This window comes from Myotis davidii, unplaced genomic scaffold, assembly GCF_000327345.1.
Source record: "Myotis davidii unplaced genomic scaffold, ASM32734v1 scaffold88, whole genome shotgun sequence".
Lineage (NCBI taxonomy): Eukaryota > Metazoa > Chordata > Mammalia > Chiroptera > Vespertilionidae > Myotis > Myotis davidii.
In genome coordinates this window covers 2,860,460-2,883,206 of record NW_006300377.1, presented here as the reverse complement: position 1 = coordinate 2,883,206, position 22,747 = coordinate 2,860,460, and the positions used below count along the sequence as shown (strand labels likewise).

The following is a 22,747-nucleotide window of genomic DNA, read 5'->3' as shown; positions in this document are numbered from 1 at the left end:
TCCGCCCCCTGGGGCTGGGGGTCGCGCCTGCGCACTGGCAACTGGCCGGGCGCTCACTGGGGGAGCTGCTGCAGGCTCCGCGGCGGCGGCGGCAACGGAGGCTGCGGGGGTAGCGGTGCGAGCGGCCGGGCTTCGGGGAGGAGCCGAGCCCGGCCCGGGAATCCTAGCAGCTAGAGTGCGGGGTACCTAGGCCCCTCACACTGGACTCCACAGTCTCCTGGCCGCCTGACCTCCGCACGGGTATATGGGATGGAAGCGGGACCCTCGGGAGCAGGTAAGGGCCCACGGGAGGGGGGAACGGTGTGTGCTCCAAAGGACCAGGGGACTCCCGCCTGAGGAGCTGGATTTCCGAGTGAGGAAAGGTTTCCTGAGTGAGGAGAGGGGCTCTTATGAAATGGGGGCCCAGTTTGAAGGGAGCTGTGTGTAGTTCCGGGAGAAACCTTGTGAAGGGAGCTCTGAGATGGGGGCCGTTTATCAAAGGAGGCTCTATCCACTCCTGGAGGTGAGAAGTAATTGGGAGAAGGGCCTGAACACACGTAAGGACTCCCGGAGATGCCTGGAGGCCTAAGGAGAGTCCCGGCAGGTGGCAGGAGGCGGACTCCAGGTGTCCTGGAGAGGAGGAGGTCCATACAGATGGGCCCTAGCTGTAGCGTGCCGGGGCGAGGGTTCAGCCAGTCTGGGCTGGGCTAGTGTCCCTTGGGAGAAGGCGCCAGACCTGGACTGTGAGCTCCGCCCAGCCGGGCCTGACGCGGGGGCGAGGGTCAGGGGGTGGTGGGTGGGGATCCAGCCTCACGATTCCCCCTCATCCCCCGCGAGTCCTGGGAGCCTGAGCAGAGGCACTCGAGCATGCGCAGAGGTGGCCGCTAGAAGGGGCTGCCCTAGGTAGTGGGGGCGTGGCTGCCCAAATTACCCCTACTCTCTATCCTGCGCGGTTTGGCTTGGGAAAAGGAGCGTGCTGATGGGGTGCATTCTCTCTAAGGTTATGCTGGCTGGGCGCAAATAGAAATGGTCCCCTTCCCCATCTTGGGAGTTCTTACACTTGGCCCGGAAAACACTCAGTCACAATTTGCCAAGAATGGGTTGAGGGAAACTGCTAAAGTGCCTTGCCTTATTTTGCCACTTGGATGAGGAAAGACTTGGACCAATTCAGTGGCGGGTTTTCACTAAAGATAGGTCTTAGGAAAGGTGTTTGTTACTGAAGGATGAAGGGCAGGGCCAGGTTTACCTGGAAGAGGTTGTCTGCCTGGTTTGCACGTTTCTGGTCCAATACTGTAGGCCGAGGTTGCCAAGCTAGCCTTTTGTCACAAATAAGTTGTTTGGGGATGGACGCTGGTGAGTCCCAGGTGATAGCCTTAATTTCTCCTTGTTCATGAACAATCAGGAATAAAGGAGATAAGAACAGAGGAGAAACTGAAGCTGGGTTTTTCCAAGAAGACTGGAGTCCCCAGGTCAGGTTGTGGGTTGGTGGCACTTTGGTGGAAGGAGCAGTCTAGACCTGGAAATCCTTTAGGTAATATGTCACCTCCTTCTTCTATTTGATCTGGAATGGTAATATGATTTTCATTTGGGACATGAATTTTATATCTGGTGGAAGAATTTTTTTCTTTTATACCAGATCTAATCTCAAGGGAATAGCTTTTACCAACTCATTCAAGTCATTCATTCAGTTATCTGTAAGTACTTTCCCCCAAGAAGAAAATAACCTTATAAAGTCTGTAAAGGTTGTAAGGTGAAGTGCAGGGAGCTTCAGAAAATTACTTCCTCCTTCTCTCAAGTCCATCTCTCCATACCAGGAACTCTCTTGGTTTTCTAGGCTGGAGACTGTTTGCAACAACCTGTGGACTAGAGCAAGAGGAGGTCACAGAGGTTCAGATAGATTGCCAGGAGCTGACACCCATAATGGTTTTATTCTGATGAATTCCTAATGGGTGCTAGAGTAATGAAAAAACTTGTTTGATACAAGAAATAGGCTTTTAGGAAAGGGACTAGAGCTTGGTATTTGGAGTTGGCTGTAGCCTAGTGGGACAGGCTTTGCCTCATTAGAGGGTGTAATTGAAATTCATTCTGGAAGCTGTGAATGGAGGTACCTCATTACTCCCCCTTGCTAAGCCCTGTCAACTCTCATGGAAGTTGGAGGACATAATACTCAAACCTGAAGTATTGTGGTTGGCTTCACTGGGCTTATGTTCAAGTGTGCCTTCTGTGCTCAGGTGTGTTCCAAGCACATAAACTGGACTGATTTATCTGTGGAACCAGCAAATGTTTAGGCCCTGAAACAAAGTATATGTTTAGTAATTAAATTGAATCACATTTGTGACATAAATTGTTAAGCACATAGTTGGATACTTAATACAGATACTCTGTATACTCATGTGTGGACAAATTCTTTTTGGAGATATTGGCCTCTTAGTATTTGCTTCCTGATAGCTAACCTAGCCTTGAATTTGTCTTTTGAATAGGCAGTCTGCTTCTTGGGAGGTTGTGGGCCTCTGAACTGCGGGGAAGGAATCCCTGAGCCAAGCCTTTCAGCTCTGTTACTTTTTCTTCTCAGGGCTGGTTGGGGATGGGGGAGGGGGAGTGTCCTTTTCACAGCCCCTCCCTCCTTGCTTTTGTCTACAAGGAAGGACCCCGCCCCTTTCCCCCAAGGCCCAAGCTTTGTCCTCTCTGCTGGGGCCCTCATCTGCATCACAAAGTGGCCGTCTGTCCCTGTCTGGGTCTGGAGGGAAGTGTCTCCCTTTCTCAGACTAAAAGCTGGGGGCAGGGTGAGGTGGGGGGGCAGGGGGAGTGGACATTCTACAGCTGTGAGGCTTGCAGGGGGATGGGATAGGAGAGAGCTTACTCCTTCTGCCTTCCCTAGTTTGGGGGTGAGGGAGAACTTGGGGGCTTTCTTGTTTTCCCAAAAGCCTCCTTGGAGTAGAGGGTGCCTGGTGCCTAAGGCTATCTGGTCTGTAGTCCTATTTCTGGGGAAAAGAAGGCTTTGAGGCTAGAGTGTTTATTCCATTCCCCTTCAGTTCTACCTAGCCCAGCTCTAGGGATGTCTTTTCAGGGCTCCAAATGGTTATTCTGCCTGGGGGAGACTAAAGAGGTGAATGGAAAGTAAGAACTTGGGGAGGGGAAGGGTGTCTTATACCAGCTACATCTACCAGGGTACACGTCTGTCCTGTGCAGGATTTATCATTGTTTCTGAGCAATTTGCAGGTGTTTTTGTGTTTGTGTGTTGTGTGTGTTCTTTGTGGTGTGTCTGCAGATCAGTTTGTTCATTCATTTAATATCTGTATATTGAACACCTCCTGTGTGCCAGGTATTCACACAGGAGATTCAGCAGTGACAGGGCAGATGGTCCCTGCCTTTGAAGAATTTACAATCTAAGGTAATGAGGGGTATGTGTGTAAAGATTTTGTCCAGGTCTAAGTGAGTGAGTGGATGTGTATGACTAGAAAGTGTCACATTACGTGTGTGTGTGTCTGTCTATGCCTTGTGTGTAATTTCTGTTCACCTCTTTTTGGGGTAGGTGGCCAGGTGCTAGTAGTTAGCTTTCACTTCCCCGTGTAGCTGAGTCCTGAAGGCCTTTTGCCCCCAGGCTGGGCCTGCATTTTCAGTCTGTATTGTGGGGCTGGACTTGACAGGTGGTTAGAAGGAGACAGCAGTTTAAACTCTGGGAAGCATGCCCCTCCCTTGAATGGTTCTGTAGACTGAAAGCAGAGCTCTGGTGATGGGAGGTTCTGGGCTGGCTTATTCATCTCATCTCCCACCTGAGCTGGTCCTCTACTAGCCAGGACAATAGTAACTCTAGACAAAGGCTTCTCTTAGGCTGTTTTTCCCTCCCTTTCCCCTCAAGCTAGAAAATAAAACTGGAGGCAGCAATCATGCTTGAGGCTAGAGAGGGGAAAGTAGTGGCCTTGCCCTAGCCCTTTCCCCAGGGTCCTATCTGTCTTGAAATTGATCCCTCCTGCTACTGTCTGGGCTCTCTATATGGAAGGAGCTGTGACCCGTGGAGACAATCTTGTATTCTCCCTCCCTGAGCCAGTATCTCTCCCTTCTTCAGCATTCTAATAGCTGCTTCTCTTTCCCAAGTCCTCTACTCTAGCTTCAGTCTCCTATATGAACCCTGTCTTTATTCCCTAGCTTTCTCTTTTGAACTTTTTTATTGTTTCCTCAGTTGCAGCCTTGCTTCTTGCCCAAGCTCCTAACTCTAACCTGTGTTGCCCCAGCCCCCAACTCTAACCTTCGTCCTTCCTTGACTCCCAATTCAGGCCTTTTTCTGCTAACCTCCAGCCTGGTTTCTTGGCCAGCTCCCAACTTCAGCCACTCTTCTTTCCTTAGTTTCCAAACTCTATCCTTTTAGCCCTTTCTCCTTTTCTGTCTCCAGCCTTAGCCATTTAGTTGCCTTAATCTCTTCTCAAACAAACACTGCCCCAACCCCAACCTGGTCTTTTTAAAAATTTTCCTCCTGCTTACAGAGGAGCATTAAGATGATGCTGTTTTGTGTTTGGGATGGTGATGAATGGAGTGAGCACTTGCTACAGAGACTAGGGCATTCTTGGTCTGTTAGATACCTGGTGGAGGCATGTGTATTAATCTCATAGAAGGAAGGATTTTGTTACTGGGAGCCAGATTTATCCCCTCTACTTAACATGCAATAGGAACTTATTACATATTCACTTGAATTTAAGATAGACAAGGGTAATTTTCCTAAGTGAAGATAACTTAAAAAAAAATTAGCCTGGGATATCTGAGCCAGTGGAAACCCTCAGTTGGCTTGGGTAGGCAGGAAAGGAGCTCCCCTTGCACTCTCCTGCTCCTGTTCTAGGGAACCTTGTGCCTTCTCTGATAGGAGTGTAAGGAGATGACTAGACTTTACCCTTACCAGCCTCTTTGTTTTGTAGCTGCAGGCGCATACCTGCCCCCTCTGCAGCAGGTGTTCCAGGCACCTCGAAGGCCTGGCATTGGCACAGTGGGGAAACCAATCAAGCTCCTGGCCAATTACTTTGAGGTGGACATCCCTAAGATTGACGTCTACCACTACGAGGTGGATATCAAACCAGATAAGTGTCCTCGCAGAGTCAACCGGTAAGTGATGCACATCTAAGACACCAAATACAGGAGTCTTTACTTTTCTGAGTCTCAGAACCTCGAAAGAGGATCCAGAGATGTAAACAAACAAACTACTAGAGGGTAGTATTACCAAATTCAACAAAAAAGCTTTTGAGGAGGAGATTCCAAGTAAGGTAAATATCATTGGATTTGGCTATTAGAACATAATTAGTACCTTTTGTCAGAGCAGTTTTATTAAAGTAGTTGGGCTAGTAATCTAATTATAGTGAATTAAAGAATATGTGGATGGTAATGTGGTAGGGATGGTGAGACCAGAAAGCTTTTCCTAGATAGCTTGGCAGTGAAACACGGGGGCAGAGGGAATATGTTGGCTAGAGTAGATTATAGGGGTCAAGTACAGTGCCTAGCCTATTATATTTCAATATTTGTTGAAATGAATGAATGAAAAGTTTTTAAGAATGAGACATGGATATGTTTATAAACTGAGGAGAAGGAGCTAGTGGAGGAGAGGTTGAAGGTACATGACAGAGAGGGGAAGAATGAGTGGGATGTCCTTGCTGAGGCAGGAGGACATTATAGGATACATAGTTGGAGGGATTATCCTTAGAGAGAAGCAGCAATATTTCTTTTTTTTTTAATTTTATTTTACTGCTTAAGGTATTATAAAGAGTAGTACATATGTGTTCTTTTTTTCCCCATTGACCTTCCCCCGGCCTTCCTACCCCGGAGTATCTGGCGTCCATTGGTTATGCTTATATGCATGCATACACGTCCTTCGGTTGATCTCTTACCTCCCCCCTTGCAATATTTGTTTTTAAATTATATTTTATAAGTATTTGAAAATTATATACATACAATGTAAATAAATTTAAAATACTACAAAAAGAATAGTAGTGAAAGATTTCTCTTGTTGCCCTCATATCCAGTGTCCTAGTCCCTTTCCCTAGAGGCATTTATTGTTACCATTTTTTAAGTATGATTGTTACCATTCTTTTTTTTTTTTTTTTTTAAATATATTTTATTGAGTTTTGTTTTTTTTACAGAGAGGAAAGGAGAGAGATAGAGAGTTAGAAACATCGATGAGCGAGAAACATCGATCAGCTGCCTCCTGCACACTCCCCCGCACTGGGGATGTGCCCGCAACCAAGGTACATGCCCTTGACCGGAATCGAACCTGGGACCTTTCAGTCCACAGGCTGACGCTCCATCCACTGAGCCAAACCGGTTTCGGCGATTGTTACCATTCTTGAGTATGCTTCCAGATATTTTTGTTTGTATATGCAAACATATATGTATAGAATATAGAATCCTATATACCTTGTTATACACCTTGTTTTTTTTCCTACTAAACAATATATTTTGGAAAATAGTATCAGTACATGCATATCTGCCTCATTCTTTGCTCAATAGGTATTTCATTGAATGTGATGTTATTATAACTTAATAACTCTGTTGAGGAATATTTAGGTTGAGTAAACTTTTGCTACAAAAATGAAACTGTATTAAATATTATTAAATATGTATACATTTTTCACTCAAGTATGAGTGTATGTGTAGGATAAATTCCTAGGAGTGGATTTGCTGGCATAGACCATTTAAAAATTCTGAGATAATGCTAGTTTTTTTTTAAAGTAAACTGTACCAATATTTATTCCCTTTAACAAAGTATTAAGAGTGCCTCTTGCCCTAGCTGGTTTGGCTCAGTGGATAGAGTGTCGGCCTGCAGACTGAAGGGTCCCAGGTTCGATTCCAGTTAAGGGCACATGCTCAGGTTGCAGGCTCGATCCCTAATGGGGGGCATGCAGGAGGCAGCCAATCAATTATTCTCTCTCATCATTGATGTTTCTCTCCCTCTCCCTTCCTCTCTGAAATCAATTTTTTTTAAAAGTGCCTCTTCCCATATCTGCACCAATCTAATATATTGTATTTTTTATCTTTGACATTTTGGTAAGTAGAAATTATACTTGAATTTAATTTTTATTACTTTTCCATTTTTTATTATAGAATTTCAATTCATATGAAAAATATTTATCTCATAATTTCATTCAGGGTTTGGCTTCCTTGTTTTTTAATCCTCACCCAAGGAGTTGGGATATTTTTTCCACTGAGTTTTAGAGAGAGTGAAAGGGAGTGGGGGAAGGAGAGAGAGAGAGAGAGAGAGAGAGAGGGAGAGAGAGAGAGAAAGAAACATCGATTGGCTGCCTCCCGTTCACACCCCCAACCAGGGCTAAGGATTGAACCTGCAACTGAGGTATGTGCCCCTGGCAGGGAATCAAAGAACCTGCAACCCTTCGGTCTATAGGCCTATTCTCTAACCACCAGGGTTTGGCATATATATATATATATATTTTCTCTCTCCTTTAAATATATTTGTATTGATTTCAGAGAGGAAGGGAGGAGAGAGAGATAGAAACATTGATGATGAGACTCATTGATTGGCTGCCTCCTACATGCCCGCTACTGGGAATTGAGCCCGCAACCCAGGCATGTGCCCTTGACCACAATCAAACCTGGGATTGTATCCACTGAGCCAAACCAGCTAGGCCTGACCTAGAATTGAACTGTGATCTCCTGGTTCATAGGTCGATGCTCAACTACTGAGCAACACCAGCCGAGCTGGCATCTTTTTTTTAATGAGGTAACATTGATTAATAATAACATAAATTTCAGGTTTACAACTTTGTAATTCAGTATATTTATATGCTATTGGGTGCTTACCACCAAAAGCCTAGTTTCCACCCATCACCATATGTTTGACCCCTTTATCCATTTCACTCTTCCCCCAACCCCTTTTCTCTGGTAACCACCAATATGTTGTCTGAATCTATGAATTTGGTTTTGTTTGTTCATTTGTTACTTTTTGGTTTATATTCTATGTATGAGTGAAATCATACGGTTTTATCTTTTTTCTTCTGTCTTATTTCACTTAGCATAATACTCTCAGGATCCCTCCATATTCTTGCAAATGGCAATATTTCATCTTTTTATGGTTAAGTAGTATGCTATATTATGTCTATATCTATATACATCACACCTCCTTTATAAAGTCATTCATTGATAGACACTAATTGGTTTTTTAAAATCTTGGCTGCTGTAAATAATGCTGCAGTACACATAAGGTACATAGATTTTTTAAATTAGTTTTCATATTTTTGGATAAATACCCAGAAGAGGAATTGCTGGATCAGATGGTAGTTCTTAATTTTTTGAGAAACCTCCATAATTTAGTGGCTGTATCAATTTACACAACCCTTTGTACATCTTGCCAACACTTGCTAGTATTTCCTTTTTGATAATAGCTATTTTAACAGGTATGGGGTGATTGATGTCCCATGATTTTGATTTCCATTCCCCTAATAATTATTGATGTTGAACATTTTTTTCATGTGCTTATTGGCCATTTGTATGTTTTCCTTTGAAACATGTCTATTCAGATCCTCTGTCCATTTTTAAATTCAGTTGTTTGTTTTTTTGTTGTTGAGTTGTATAAATTCTTTATATATTTTGGATGTTAGCTCCTTATTGGAAACATCATTTGTAAATATCTACTCCCATTTAGTTGGTTTCTTTTTTGTTTTGTTGATGGTTTCCTTTGCTGTGCCAAAGCTTTTTAGTTTGATATAGTTCAATTTGTTTATTTTTGGTTTTGTTTCTCTTGCCTTTGAAGTGAAATTCACAAAAAGACCACCAAGACCAATGTCCAGAATCTTAGTGCCTGTATTTTCTTTATGTATTCTATTGTTTCAGGTTGTAAATTCGTCTTTGATCCGTTTTTAGTTAATTTTTGTGTACAGTGTAAGATAATTATCCAGTTTCATTCTTTTGCATAATAATATCCAGTTTTCTGAACACCATTTATTGAAGAGACTTTCTCCATTGTATATTCTTGGCTCCTTTGTTGTAAATTAGTTGTTCATTATATGTGTGGGTTTATTTCTGGGCTCTCAATTCTGTTTCATTGATCTGTGTGTCTGTTTTTCTGTATTTTGGTCTAATGAGTAAAGTTGAACATATTTTTCAGATGTTTAAAAATCATATATGGAAGGATGTTTCAAATCTGAGGAAAGAAAATGAAGAGGCTTGCATATATAAATATGATTGTATGCCTGGGAACTTGGTGGGGGGGACTTTGCATACTATGGTTTACTATAACTCTGTTCAGACTTTTAAAGTTGCCTTTTTTTTTTTTTAGCCTTTATTGTTGGGAGTATTAGAGATGTCTCTCCCTTACTCCCCCCATTGCCCTCCTCCATCCGGATCCCGCTGCTCCTAGGCCTTCACCACCGTATTGTCTGTGTCCATGGTTAATGCATATATACATATAAATTCTTTGGTAATCTCTTCTCACCCCTCCTCTCCCCTCTTCCCTCTGGAGATTTGTCATCTGTTCCATGTTTCCATGCCTTTGGTTCTATTTTATTCATCAGTTTATTTTGTTCATTAGATTCCTGTTTGTTTATTTTGATTTTTTAGATTCAATTTTTGATAAATATGTATTTATTGCCATTTTATTATTCATGTTTTTTTATCTTTTCTTCTTCTTAAAGAAGACCCTTCAATATTTCATGTAATACTTGTTTGGTAGTGATGAACTCCTTTAGCTTTTTCTTGTCTGTGAAACTCTTTATCTGACCTTCAATTCTTATCATTTTTTAAAAGTATATTTCTATTAATTTCAGAGAGGAAGTGAGAGGGAGAGAGAGAGAGAGAGAAACATTAGTGATGAGAGAGAATCACTGATCGGCTGCCTCCTGCACACCCCCTACTGGGGATTGAGCCTGCAACCTGGGTATGTGCCCTTGACTGGAATTGAACCCAGGACCCTTCAGTCTACAGGCTGATGCTCTATCCACTGAGCCAAACCAGCTAGGGCATGACCTTCAATTCTTGATAGCTTTGCTGGGTAGAGTAATCTTAGTTGTAGGTCCTTGCTTTTATCATTTTCAGTCTCAATGTGGTTTCTTCTTTAATTTTCTAGTTGTAGGGCTTCCATTCTGCCAGATTTCAGGTGGTTCTCAATGATGGTTGTTTTCTGTATTTTAGTTGTAATCTTGATGTTGTGGGAGGATGTGAGTACCTCGTTTACCTATGCCGTCATCTTCTAGGGTTGCTTTTTGATAGGAGATAGAAATAGGTTCTGGTGTGAGAAGTTTTGACATAGTCTGTGAGGAATGGAAGTGATCAGGACACGAAAAAGATTGTTGGGTAGCACTGAAACCTAACTGGTTACAGTTGCTTCCAATATACATTTTGAATGTTTTTATCCAGTATTATTCAAAAGCTTTGGTTTAGAAAGTAAAGATGTCAAATGGTTGGATGGTTTGGGATTATCAGTTTGGGAATTGGAGGAGCCTCAATTCTATTCCGGATTCTGGATAGACCCTAAGATAAAAGCCTTTCTCCCCTTAGACTCCCTCTCTGTTCAGAAGGCACTCACTCTTTTAGGTCCTTTAGGACCTTTAGTGATGTGAAGATCAGAAGCATCACATGGGAGCATGTTAGAAATGTAGAATTTTAGGCTTTGGTCTAGACCCACTGAATTAGAATCTTCATTTTAATCAGAATCTGCATTTTATTTTATTTATTTTATTTTTATTTTTTAAAACTATATTTTATTGATTTTTTACAGAGAGGAAGGGAGAGGGATAGAGAGTCAGAAACATCAATGAGAGAGAAACATTGATCACATGCCTCCTGCACATCTCCCACTGGGGATGAGCCCCCAACCAAGGTACATGCCCTTGACCGGAATTGAACCCGGGACCCTTCAGTCCACAGGCTGACGCTCTATCCACTGAGCCAAACCGGTTTTGGCCAGAATCTGCATTTTAATAAGATCTCCAGATGATTCATATGAACATTGAAGTTTGAGAAGCACAGTGACAGAGCAGATGAGATTAAAGCTGCTAGGCCTTGGCTGGGTGGCTCAGTTGGTTGGAGCGTCGTCCCATACACCAAAATGTTGGGGTGTGATCCCTGGTCAGGGAGCATACGAGAGGTGGTCGATTGATGTTTCTCTCATATAGATGTTTCTCTCTCTCTCTTTCTCTCTCTCTCTCTCTCTCTCTCTCTCTCTCTCTCTCTCTCTTTCTCTCACTCTCACTCTCAAAACCAATAAAAACATGTCTTTTATGAGAATGGAAGCTGCTAGGAAGAATGTAGTAGATGGAACATTCCCTGACCTTTTAATTACTTCTAAAAGCTTGAAGTGGTAGTCTCTCAGCTTCCACAGGCTGTTCCTATCCCCACAGGGAAGTGGTGGAATACATGGTCCAGCATTTCAAGCCTCAGATCTTTGGTGATCGCAAGCCCGTGTATGATGGAAAGAAGAACATTTACACTGTCACAGCACTGCCCATTGGCAATGAACGGGTAAGATGGGAGTCTAGACCTGTGTTAAGGGGTCTGGGATGGGACAGAGCTCATGTAAGACTGTTTCCAGTCTGGCAGTCCAGAGATCCCTTTTATTCTTTTGTGCTGAGAAAGTGTGTTCTAGGGTGAGGGATGGATAGGTGCTAATGTTTGTTTCACCTACTATATGTCTATCCCTGTTCTAGGTAGATTGAGAATAGACTTAAAATAGACGTAGACCAGGGGTGGGCAAACTTTTTGACTTGAGGGCCACAATGGGTTCTTAAACTGGACCGGAGGGCCGGAACAAAAACATGGATGGAGTGTTTGTGTGAACTAATATAAATTCAAAGTAAACATCATTACATAAAAGGGTACGGTCTTTTTTTTTTTAGTTTTATTCATTTCAAACGGGCCGGATCCGGCCCGCAGGCCGTAGTTTGCCCACGGCTGACCTACACTTAAGGACTTTCTGCTAGGTGTGGTTGAGAGAGACAGAAGCACTGAACCAAGGAGACTGAGCCAAGGTGGCTGGAGACTAAGCTGCATTTACTGTGAAGTTTTCATTGTGAGCTCCTATCAGCTTAAGGGACAGATTCTTAGCAAATCCATGGGGTGGGAGACAGTTGGGGTGGGGCAGGGCAAGGGAATGTTGGACTGTGAGAAAGTATTGACAGTCCTTCCCCTCTTTCTCTCTATTGAAGGTTGACTTTGAGGTGACAATCCCCGGGGAAGGGAAGGATCGAATATTCAAGGTCTCCATCAAGTGGCTAGCCATAGTGAGCTGGCGCATGCTGCATGAGGCCCTGGTCAGTGGCCAGATCCCTGTTCCCCTGGAGTCTGTGCAAGCCCTTGATGTGGCCATGAGACATCTGGCATCCATGAGGTACTGGGTATAGTTAGTATCTGGGCTACTAGTGGTGTCAGAACTGCTGTGGGCATGGTGGGGCAGGGGCGGAGGGGAATGAGCACATATTAAGGTCCTACAGTGTGCTTTTCAAACAAAATATTCTTTGAAACCGTATCACATGCCAAGAAGTGTATATATACATTTAGATGGGTTAAACCATTGGTCCTGTCCCTTTTAGATATCTTTGAGCTGCACCCCATCTGTCCCTGCAGGGCAGAGAAAGGGTAGAGACTTCACAAGGTCAGTTACACAACTAGTAAAGGATCAGAGCTGGAATTAAAGCCCTGGTGTCCTGCCTTCCAGGCCAGGGCTCCTCCGTGCCCAGGATGCCTCACAGGGTGGGGGCCTGTGCCCGAGGGACCAGTTCTCTGCCTGTCCCTGCCAGGTACACCCCTGTGGGCCGCTCCTTCTTCTCACCGCCTGAGGGCTACTACCACCCGCTGGGGGGTGGGCGCGAGGTCTGGTTCGGCTTTCACCAGTCTGTGCGCCCTGCCATGTGGAAGATGATGCTCAACATTGATGGTGAGTGGGGAGAGCTATGGAGCCAGGGGCACCCTGAGTCCATTGACCGCACTCCCAGCCTCATCCCTCTCAGCTCTGCAACCATACTCCTAGTCTAATCCCTACGGCCCTGGTACCCCTCCCCCATCCCATAACCCTATAAGGAAGAGGGTGTAAAGAGCAGTACTTCCATTTTTTCTGGAAGACAGAACCTGAGCTAAGCTATACCTACTCTGCCCCCACAGTCTCAGCCACTGCCTTCTACAAGGCACAGCCGGTGATTGAGTTCATGTGTGAGGTGCTGGACATCAGGAACATAGATGAGCAGCCCAAGCCGCTCACGGACTCTCAGCGTGTGCGCTTTACCAAGGAGATCAAGGGTGAGGACCCAAGCAGGCAGGGAAGAGAAACAGCCTTACTTTCTCTTTAGCCCTAAAAGAAAATCCCCTGGGGATATGTTCAGGGGAGAGGCCAAGCCTGGGAACATGAGCAACTCGTTTCAACCCTGACAAGCAGTGTGTATATTCTAGGCCTGAAGGTAGAAGTGACCCACTGTGGACAGATGAAGAGGAAATACCGTGTGTGTAATGTTACACGCCGCCCTGCCAGCCATCAGACGTAAGTTGACAGGGCTGCTAAGCTATACCATTAGTGGAAGAGGACAGATATTTCAACACACTCCCTTCACTCCCTCCCGTTCCACCACTGACCTTGTGAATAAATCTTGGACTGGCCCTGTTTTTGAATAAGCTGTGGGTATTTGTCACCCCTGTCCCAACCTTCCTAGGTCCATTGATACTCTCTCTACCATTTTTGCCTTCTTGGTCTCCATCTTTCTTCCATGGGCCTTTGCCATAGGTCAGGCATCTTCCCCTGACTCTTCCATCAGTTTGTAAATGTTAGCATCTCTTTCAACTTATATTTCCTCCTGAAAAAGAAAGCTCCTGGGCTAGACCTTGGGAAAGCCCTCACTGATTTCATCTACCTTCTTGACCTCAGACTATACTGGACTATGAGCACCTACTGTGTGTCAGGCTTTATGCCCAACACTGTAAATAAGATGAGTAAGGTCAGGTCCTGTTGGTTGTGGAACTTCCTGCTCAAATCTTTGGCTTCTCTTTTGGAGCCCTGTATTGCCTGCTTTCCCAAGAGTGGCAGTACTCTAAAGAGGCTGGATAGGGATAAAGCCAAGTCTGGGGCTTCCATAGTTGTAGGTCTGGAGAGGTGGGAATCAGTCCTGAGCTCTGACACCTCCTTTCTTTCCTCCAAACAGGTTTCCCTTGCAGCTGGAGAGTGGACAAACTGTGGAGTGCACAGTGGCACAGTATTTCAAGCAGAAATATAACCTTCAGCTCAAGTATCCCCACCTGCCCTGCTTGCAAGTTGGCCAGGAACAAAAGCATACCTACCTGCCCCTAGAGGTGAGGCTGCCAAGTAATGGTTGGACTGGGAAACAAGCATTGTATCTGCACACTGATCATCAGAGGTCTGCTTTCTATTTGTAATCTCTCATCTTCATTTTGAAGTTTGGGAAATTGACATTCTGAGAGATATGAGGTCATTCTGTGAAATGTCATTCTTACCTGCTAAATTTTTTTCTTATTTCCAATACTGCTCTCATGTTTTTAGGGCTGCCAGGCAAAGGTGAAAGCTGTATTTACTGTCTAATAAGTGATTAATTAGTTTGTTCAGGACAGAGATTTCAAATACCAACATTAATGCCCTCTTAATTTCTCTTTCACTGTCTTCTGAAGTTCAGGATGTGAAAAAACCTAGAGATACAAGTGTACCTTATTTTATAAAAAATGAAGATGAATGTTATTACCTACTAGTATAACATGAATCCTATTTTCCTAATGATTAATGTGTTCTTTTTAAAAAAGTTTTAGACCCAAGATTTGTTATATTTTTATGTTTCAACAGATGTTTAAAATCCTGCAATTAAAGAGAGTAGTAATATTTCTTAAGTTATAGAATACAAATATGGAACTATAGGGCTGCATTTGGTTAGATAGATAACAGACAAAATGTCTACGGAGAAACTACTGCTGACTGCTTCATTGTCTAGTCCATTGCTACTTAAAGTGTGGCCAATGGACCAACAACATGGGTACTATCCAGGATCTCATTTGAAATACAGATTCTCAGGTTGCATCAGACCTCGTGAATCAGAATCTGTCTTTTAACAGAATCCAAAGAGGATTTATATGAACATTAAAATTGGAGAAGCACTAACTCAGGCTATTGTCTTACTTTGTTCCAGCAGCAGGAGTCAAATAGGACCAAAGCTCAAACCTTCTGTGAGCCTCTGGGATTTCAGAGCTAACTAGAGGGAACTGGGCTGAAGAGAGAAGAGATCCCAAAACCTAAGAACTTTGACTCAGTTAGTAGGTGCTGATGCACAGAAAGTGGGATGAAGGCAATATTTTCTCTGAGATATAAACAGAAGTCTTTAGGGATGATCTCAGCTAAGTAGATAGGCTTTAGATAATACCTACTACCAGTTGAGATTTGTTAGCAAATTGACATTACTTCTGTTTTGTTTTTAAATCCTCAACTGAGGATATGTTTATTGATGAGAAAGAGAGAGTAAAGAGAGAAAACATTTCTCAGTTGTCTCCCATACACCCCAAACCAGGGATCAAACCTGCAGCCTAAGTATGTGCCCTGACCTGGAATCAAACCCACAACCTTTTTGGTATATGAGACAATGCTCCAACCTACAGAGCCACCCAGCTGGGCAATATTACTTCTGTTTAAACAATACTTTCCAAGGTGAATAATTTATACAATGACTTATATTTCGACATTTACTATTGTTTATTTAACAAATATTTATTGGGCTCCTATTATGTGTCATATACTCTTTTAGGTGCCAGAATGTAGAGATTAATAAGACAAGGTCGCTGCTGTCATGGAGCTTACATTCTAGAAGGGAGAGATAGATAATAATTGATAAATAAGATAGTTTCAGATGGTGGTAAGTGCTATAAGAATAATCAAACAGATTGAGGGGATAGAAGTAAGGGTGGAGGAGTTAGGAGAGCCACTTTAGTTATTGTGGTCAGGGAAGGCCTCTTTTAGGAGACATTTGAGCTGAGTCCCAAGTTATGAGATAGAATCAACCTTGTAAACAGCCTGAGGAAAGAGCCTTCCAGGCATGAGGTAAGTAGCAAGTACAAAGGCTCAATCTAAAGCAGCAGGAAGCTTGGGTCTTTTTAAGAGATAGACAGAGGCCATAGTGGCTGGCATGTAATATATGAGGGAAAAAGTAGTAGGAGATGATTTTAGGGAGAGGTTGAGGGTCAAGTCATCTAGGCTATATAGCCTGGTGGGATTTTTTTTTTAAAGAATAGCTTTTTCAAGATATAATTCACATACCATAAAATTCACTCTCTTAAAATGTACAAGTCAGTGATTTTTAGTATTTTCACCATTATGCAATCATCACCACTACCTGACACTAAAACATTTTTACCATCCCCAGAAGAAAGTCCATAACTATTATAGTCACTATTCCTTTGCCCCCACACTTTCCCTTCCACCCCTAGTAATCACTAATCTATTCTGTCTCTGTGACTTTGTCTATTTTTGATATTTCATATAAATCAAATTATATAATACTAGAGGCCCGTGCATGGATTCGTGTGTGTGGGGGGCATGCAGGGGGTAGGGGAGTCCCTCAGCTTGGCCTGCACCCTCTCGCAATCCAGAACCCCTGCCTGACCTGCAGGGATCGGGCCTAAACCGGCAGTCGGACATCCCCCAAGGGATGTAGCAGTACGCCAATCGGCAGGTGGCCAGGGAGGAGCCCGAGCTTGAGCCGGGCCGGCTGCACAGCACTGCTCGCACTCCTCCCGGCCCGCTTGCCACCATTGGAGAGCTGCTTTACTACCTTATGAATCCAGTTTGTGCATATTGAGTTTTTTAGTGTTCAGAAGAGCTCTATACTGGGAGGTTTGGTAAATAATAAGTTATCCTGCAATTTATTGAGTTTATAGTGTTCTAGAATGGTACTCATTCCTTTAAGTGCTTTATTTTATTTAATCTCCAAACAACCCTATGAGATTGTTACTGTTCTCCCCATTTAACATATGAGACGGAGCCCAGATCTGGAGCCCAGACGGAGCCCCATTTAACATATGAGACGGAGCCCAGATCTGGTGCTGGATCCTTAGCTCTCTTTTTTTCTTTTTTAATATTCAGAGAGGAAAGGAGAGAGAAAGAGAAACATCAATGATGAGAGAGAATCATTGATTGGCTGCCTCCTGCACACCACCTGCTACTGGGGATGGAGTCCGCAATCTGGGCATATGCCCTGACTGGGAATTGAACCATAATGTCCAGCTTCATAGGCCAACACTCATTCACTGACCCATACCAGGTTGGATCCTTAGCTCTTAATCACAAAATGGCTATTTTGTCTTTGGTATTGCACATGGATATTTTCCAACTTACCTGTATGCCCAAAGAATTTTGCAGTCCTCTTCCCAAGGCTGACAGCCAAGGTCTCTTCTCTTACTGTGGGACTCAGTATAGGATGGACTGAACTCAAGCCAGAACTAACTGTCTTCCTTGTTTCCTCAGGTCTGTAACATTGTGGCTGGGCAGCGCTGCATTAAGAAGCTGACTGACAATCAGACTTCGACCATGATAAAGGCTACAGCTAGGTCGGCCCCAGACAGACAGGAGGAGATCAGCCGCCTGGTCAGTGGGGCTGCAGAGAAACATGTGCTTGATTGCTCAGTCCCTGGGGCCCCTGGTAGCATAGATGCTTTTCTTCTTTGGGAGGACACACATCTAGATTTGTTGTCTGGGACTCCATAGGACTGCTCTTGCTTCTTGACCCTGTAGCTACTTTGCTTCCTATTTCTCTTTCCATTTTATTTTACTTCCCTATGTTATCCCCTCCCACTTTCATCATCTTCCACTTTCCCTCCTTTTTTAGGGCTATTTCTCGCCAGTCTCAGCTGCCCAGGGCATTCTCCTTGGGACCCAGAGGGTGAGCATTATTGCCAAGCTGCTACTCTCCTGAGATCCCCTTCTTTTGTCTTGTAGATGAAGAATGCCAGCTACAACCTAGATCCCTACATCCAGGAATTTGGGATCAAAGTGAAGGATGACATGACGGAGGTGACAGGACGAGTGCTGCCGGCGCCCATCTTGCAATATGGCGGCCGGGTGAGCAGGGTCAGGGCCAGACAACATCTCTGGGGCACTTTGGGAGGTGGTTGGATTGTATAGCCAGGGGCTTTTGTTCCCCTACCCACCTGGCTTTACTGAGGCTCACCTGGGCGCCCCCTTTGCCTATCTCCAGAACCGGGCCATTGCCACACCCAATCAAGGTGTCTGGGACATGCGAGGGAAACAGTTCTACAATGGTATTGAGATCAAAGTCTGGGCCATCGCCTGCTTCGCACCCCAAAAGCAGTGTCGAGAAGAGGTGCTCAAGTAAGGAGGACTGGGTGTATGGATAGCAGGGTGGGGAAAGGACCCTACAGTTGCCTATTTCCCTTATCCCTATGAGGCCAAGATTTGATCTATAGTATGCTCTTGCTCAGTGGTTCTCAACCTTCCTAATGCCACGACCCTTTAATACAGTTCCTCATGTTGTGGTGACCCCCAATTTCATTGTTACAAATTGAACATAATTAAAGCATAGTGATTAATCACAAAAACAATATGTAATTATATATGTGTTTTCCAACGGTCTTAGGCGACCCCTGTGAAAGGGTCGTTCGACCCCCAAAGGGGTCGCGACCCACAGGTTGAGAACCGCTGCTCTTGCTGATTCTTGACTCTGCTTCCTTGTGCTGTCTGGCTCAAACTTCTACCTGTTCCTTTTCTGCCAATCTGTGGTCAGAAGCTTTGGTAAGGAGCCCTATCTGTTCAGAGATGATTATTTTAAGGCATGAACCTTCTAAGACAGGTCTGAATTATTTTATTGTTATAATTATTAACATGGTAATAAATAATAGTAATGACTATAATGTTTATGCCAACATTTTACGTTTTTTAATTTCATCTTCATAGTGAGCAGGTGGTGGTATTTCCATTTTCAGGAAACTGAGGCTCAAAGAGGTTAAGTAACTTGTACAAAGTTTGCATATCAAGAAAAGTGTCAGAGTTCACAGCAAATCGGATCTGAGGCTTCAAAGCTTTCTTTCCTAATTGGAAACAAAAAAGAGTAGCTTATTCATCTGATCTCTGAGTTGTCTCTCCTGTGCACAAACTGTATTAGGTCCAAGTAACCTGAATTAGGTGAACATGAGTTGTAAAGGTCTCTGCATGAATAGACAGCAATGACAAAAGTGATACAGCCAAATGGTTTAAAGAAACAAGTAAGGGGAGTAAGTCTTGAGTGAGTGAATGAGTAAAGTGGAAGAAATCAATGACTCTTCCCCTGCAGTCTTTTTTTAAAGACAACTTTATTGGGATGTATTTCAAATATCACAAAAGTCACTCATTTAAAGTGTAAAATTTGGCATTTCCTGCCATTTTTGAAGTGGTAGTTTCTTAAGTCTATGGATCTGGGATGGGGTCAGTGTACTCGAGGCTGAGGAAGAGTTGGAATTGACCACTTTGGACAGGTATGAGAATAATAGAGATACGTGCCCTGGTGGGATCAGCTGGCCTTGGGGTTTTCATAAGAATTATTTAAAGCAGCCCCTGATGAATGTGGAGACTCCAGCTGCCCTGCTCTCCCTTCTCCCTTTTCCCCTCACAGGTACCCAACTACTACCAATACAATTACAGTTTCTTTTTAGCCCCATTTAAGCCAGGCTTCTTCTAGCCTTGCCTTAGCATTGGAGGGCTGGCTGGTCCTTAGCAATATTAGAAAGGCTCCCAGCTTTCTGCCTTCATGCCTTTGTGTCATCTTGTTGATACCTTTATTCTCCATGTGCTTCTCTGTTATTCCCATGTCTTTCCCTTGTCCCATTATTTTGACAATTAGTCCATAGGGTCAACCCTTAGAATTTTTCTTTCAGTTAAAGAAGTCCTATACTTCAGCCATGTATCTCTTTTAGCATAGGATTTCAAGACCTTTCCCATTCTAAACTTCTAACATTTTGTGGCCAGCAGCACCGAACATAATATCCCAAATGACCTGGTAGTAGGGAGAAGATTGGGACTATTCTTGAAGTAAAGGCACACTATTAATGGAATCTACTAACACATTGGTTATTTTAGTTGCAGTTGGTTATTGCAATTTTAGTTATTGCAGTTGAATATAATGGAAGAGAAATGGAAAAAATACTGTTAATAGTTCATTAGAGCCCTGGCTCTTACTTACATGAAAAAATGGTTAGGTTATATTTCTTTATTCTAAGATTTAGTTTGAAATATTAAAATATACATAGAATTATATGGCAGACACCCATGTATTCATCATCCCAAGTTTTATCTTTTTTTTTTAAGTAGATAAAATATTAGAGGTAAATTTTAGATTTCCTTTATATCCTCCAACCTGGTCCCATTCCTCCCTTCTGTTGCAGCTACTCTCATGAATTATTGTAATCTTTCTATCCAATTTATACATTTTAAATACCTATATGATATAAATGATTTTATCTTTTTTTAAATATATTTTTATTGATCTCAGAGAGGAAGGGAAAGGGAGATAGAGATAGAAACATCAATGATGAGAGAGAACCATTGATCGGCTGCCTCCTGCATGCCCCCTACTGAGGATTGAGCCCACAACCTGAGCACATGCCCCCGACTGGAATCAACCCCGGGACCCTCCAGTCCGCAGGCCAACTCTCTATCCACTGAGCCAAACCAGCCAGAGTGATATAAATGATTTTAAGTTTTACATAGCAGTATTATACAGTATTTGTCTTTCTTTTTTTAACTAAATATGTGAAAAATACTTATTTTCTCACTATATAGGTTTTTTAATCATATTGACATTTATACATTATATAATAGCATCCTCTAAACGAGGGGTGGGGAACCTTTTTCCTTCGAAGAGCATTTGGGTATTTATAACAACATTCACGGTCCAGCCAATTGATGTTTAGCAACTTGAAAATTAGCCCTCTTTGTTCAAATTAAAATAAGGTTCCAACAGCCCTGGCCACTGTGGCTCAGTTGGTTGGGCATCATCCCATACACCGAAAGGTTGCCTCTTAAAATTAGCAACTTAAAAATTAGCCTGCTCTATTTGGTCAAATATCTCACCTTAATGCCTTGACAGAGCCACACCAAGTTATTTCGCAGGCCTTATACGGCCCACCCCTGCTCTAAACAATTTGCTTTTTTCTCTATTTGTACCTTATTACTTTTGATCTAAATGCAGGAGTCTCACAAATTAAATTTCCTGCTGTTCATTTCAGTCTGTAATTATATTTATGTAGCTTTTTTTTTTTTATTGCTCCAGTCAATAAAAGAGAAACTTTATTGAGGCCCCAGCATCATAGGGTTCAGGTAGAAGGCTGCCCTGTGGACCCAAGGAGTTGGTGGAGGGGCCTTATTCACCTTTCTTCTTGGGACGCAGGTTGTTGGTGTGACCGCACTTCTTCTTGCGGCAGTTGACAACACGGGGGTGCAGGCGGGCATAACACTTGTGGCAGATCATCTTCTCGCAGTTGTACTTTTGCATGAGCTGGCGGAGGGAGTGTTCGGTGATGCCACCCTTCAGATGAACCAAGTGCAGGGTGGACTCTTTCTGAATATTTTAGTCTGAGAGAGTATGGCTATCCTCTAGCTGTTTGCCCGTAAAAATCAGATGCTGCTGGTCAGGTGGGATGCCCTCCTTGTCTTGGATTTTAGCTTTGACATTCTCAATGGTGTCACTGGGCTCAATCTCAAGGGTGATGGACTTGCCAGTCAAGGTCTTCACAAAGATCTGCATCTCTGCATCTGCTGGGGAGACTGTTCCTCTGCCTCATTTGTAGCTTAATTTTTAAAATCTATTGCATATGTAACCTTTCTTCCAGCTTTACCTCCCCAGGGTAAAGCCCTAAAACCAAAAGAAAGAGGCTTGTTTAATCTTTCTCAACCACAAAGAACAGGAGGGGAAGAGATAGCTCATTTTTACTGAGCATCCTCCTATGTTCCAATCACTATTGAAACCTTATATATGTATTTTTAAATATATTTTAACTAGTGACCTGGTGCACAGATTCGTGCACATTGTAAGAAAATTAATTAGAAGGTGCCCAGAGGGGCAGAACTGGGCGAGATGGGCCAGACAAACCCCAGAGCCAACCTCCCGCAGACCCTCCCTGGTGTCTGCGTAGTGAACAGGGGCCCTCCAGCAGGTGGGGTCCCTCGGCCTGGCCTGTGAGGATCAGGCGAAACTGGCTCTCCAACATCCCCCGAGGGGTCCTGGTGTGCAAGAGGGCATTCTGCAAAGTTGCTGTCGTACAGGGTGTGTAACGCAAACTCAAGTGTGCAGTAAACCAGATTTGGGGCCAACAGTGCCCCAGCAACAACATAACCCACAGCCAAAGGTGAAATCACATGGCCTTGTGAAGAATCGGGCTCCCTCCTCTCTGGTTTCAGGGTGCGTCACCCGAGAACCGCCGCTGCAGAGTCACTGCTGCTCAGCAGCTCCTGCATTGAGCATCTGTCCCCTGGTGGTCAGTGCACATCATAGCGACCAGTCAGATGGTTGGATACTTAGCATGTTAGCCTTTTATATACATACACTAGGGGCCCGGTGCACGAAATTCGTGCACTTGGTGTGTGTGGGGGGGGAGTGTCCCTCAGCCCAGCCTGCCCCCTCTCACATACTGGGATCCCTCAAGCGTTGACCCCCATCACCCTCCAATCGCAGGATCGGCCCCTTGCCCAGGTCTGACGCCTCTGACAGAGGTGTCAGGTCTGGGCAGGGGACCCTCATTTCCCCCCATCACTGGTTCTGCCCCCAGCCCAGGCCTGATGCCTCTGGCCCAGGCATCCGGCCTGGGGAGGGGGACCCCC

At 43.9% G+C, this 22,747-nt stretch overlaps 1 protein-coding gene and 1 pseudogene across 3 annotated transcripts in view; one reads left to right on the top strand and one right to left on the bottom strand.

The window, feature by feature from the left end:
* Positions 1–9: 9 nt before the first annotated feature.
* Positions 10–22,747, top strand: part of AGO1 (argonaute 1, RISC catalytic component) — a 41,107-nt gene continuing 18,369 nt past the window's right edge. The window contains exons 1-11 of one of the 3 annotated variants that reach the window (XM_015572831.1): positions 10–274; positions 4,887–5,070; positions 11,307–11,427; positions 12,111–12,292; positions 12,702–12,838; positions 13,063–13,197; positions 13,348–13,435; positions 14,091–14,238; positions 17,405–17,524; positions 17,876–18,007; positions 18,135–18,268. In XM_015572831.1, coding sequence (XP_015428317.1) covers positions 250–274; positions 4,887–5,070; positions 11,307–11,427; positions 12,111–12,292; positions 12,702–12,838; positions 13,063–13,197; positions 13,348–13,435; positions 14,091–14,238; positions 17,405–17,524; positions 17,876–18,007; positions 18,135–18,268 — 1,406 coding nt within the window. In that variant the 5' untranslated portion in view covers positions 10–249. The remainder of the gene's footprint in view (positions 275–4,886; positions 5,071–11,306; positions 11,428–12,110; positions 12,293–12,701; positions 12,839–13,062; positions 13,198–13,347; positions 13,436–14,090; positions 14,239–17,404; positions 17,525–17,875; positions 18,008–18,134; positions 18,269–22,747) is intronic. The other 2 variants (XM_015572830.1, XM_006777304.2) reach the window with 2 other exon arrangements.
* On the bottom strand, positions 21,196–21,705 carry LOC102769285 (annotated as a pseudogene).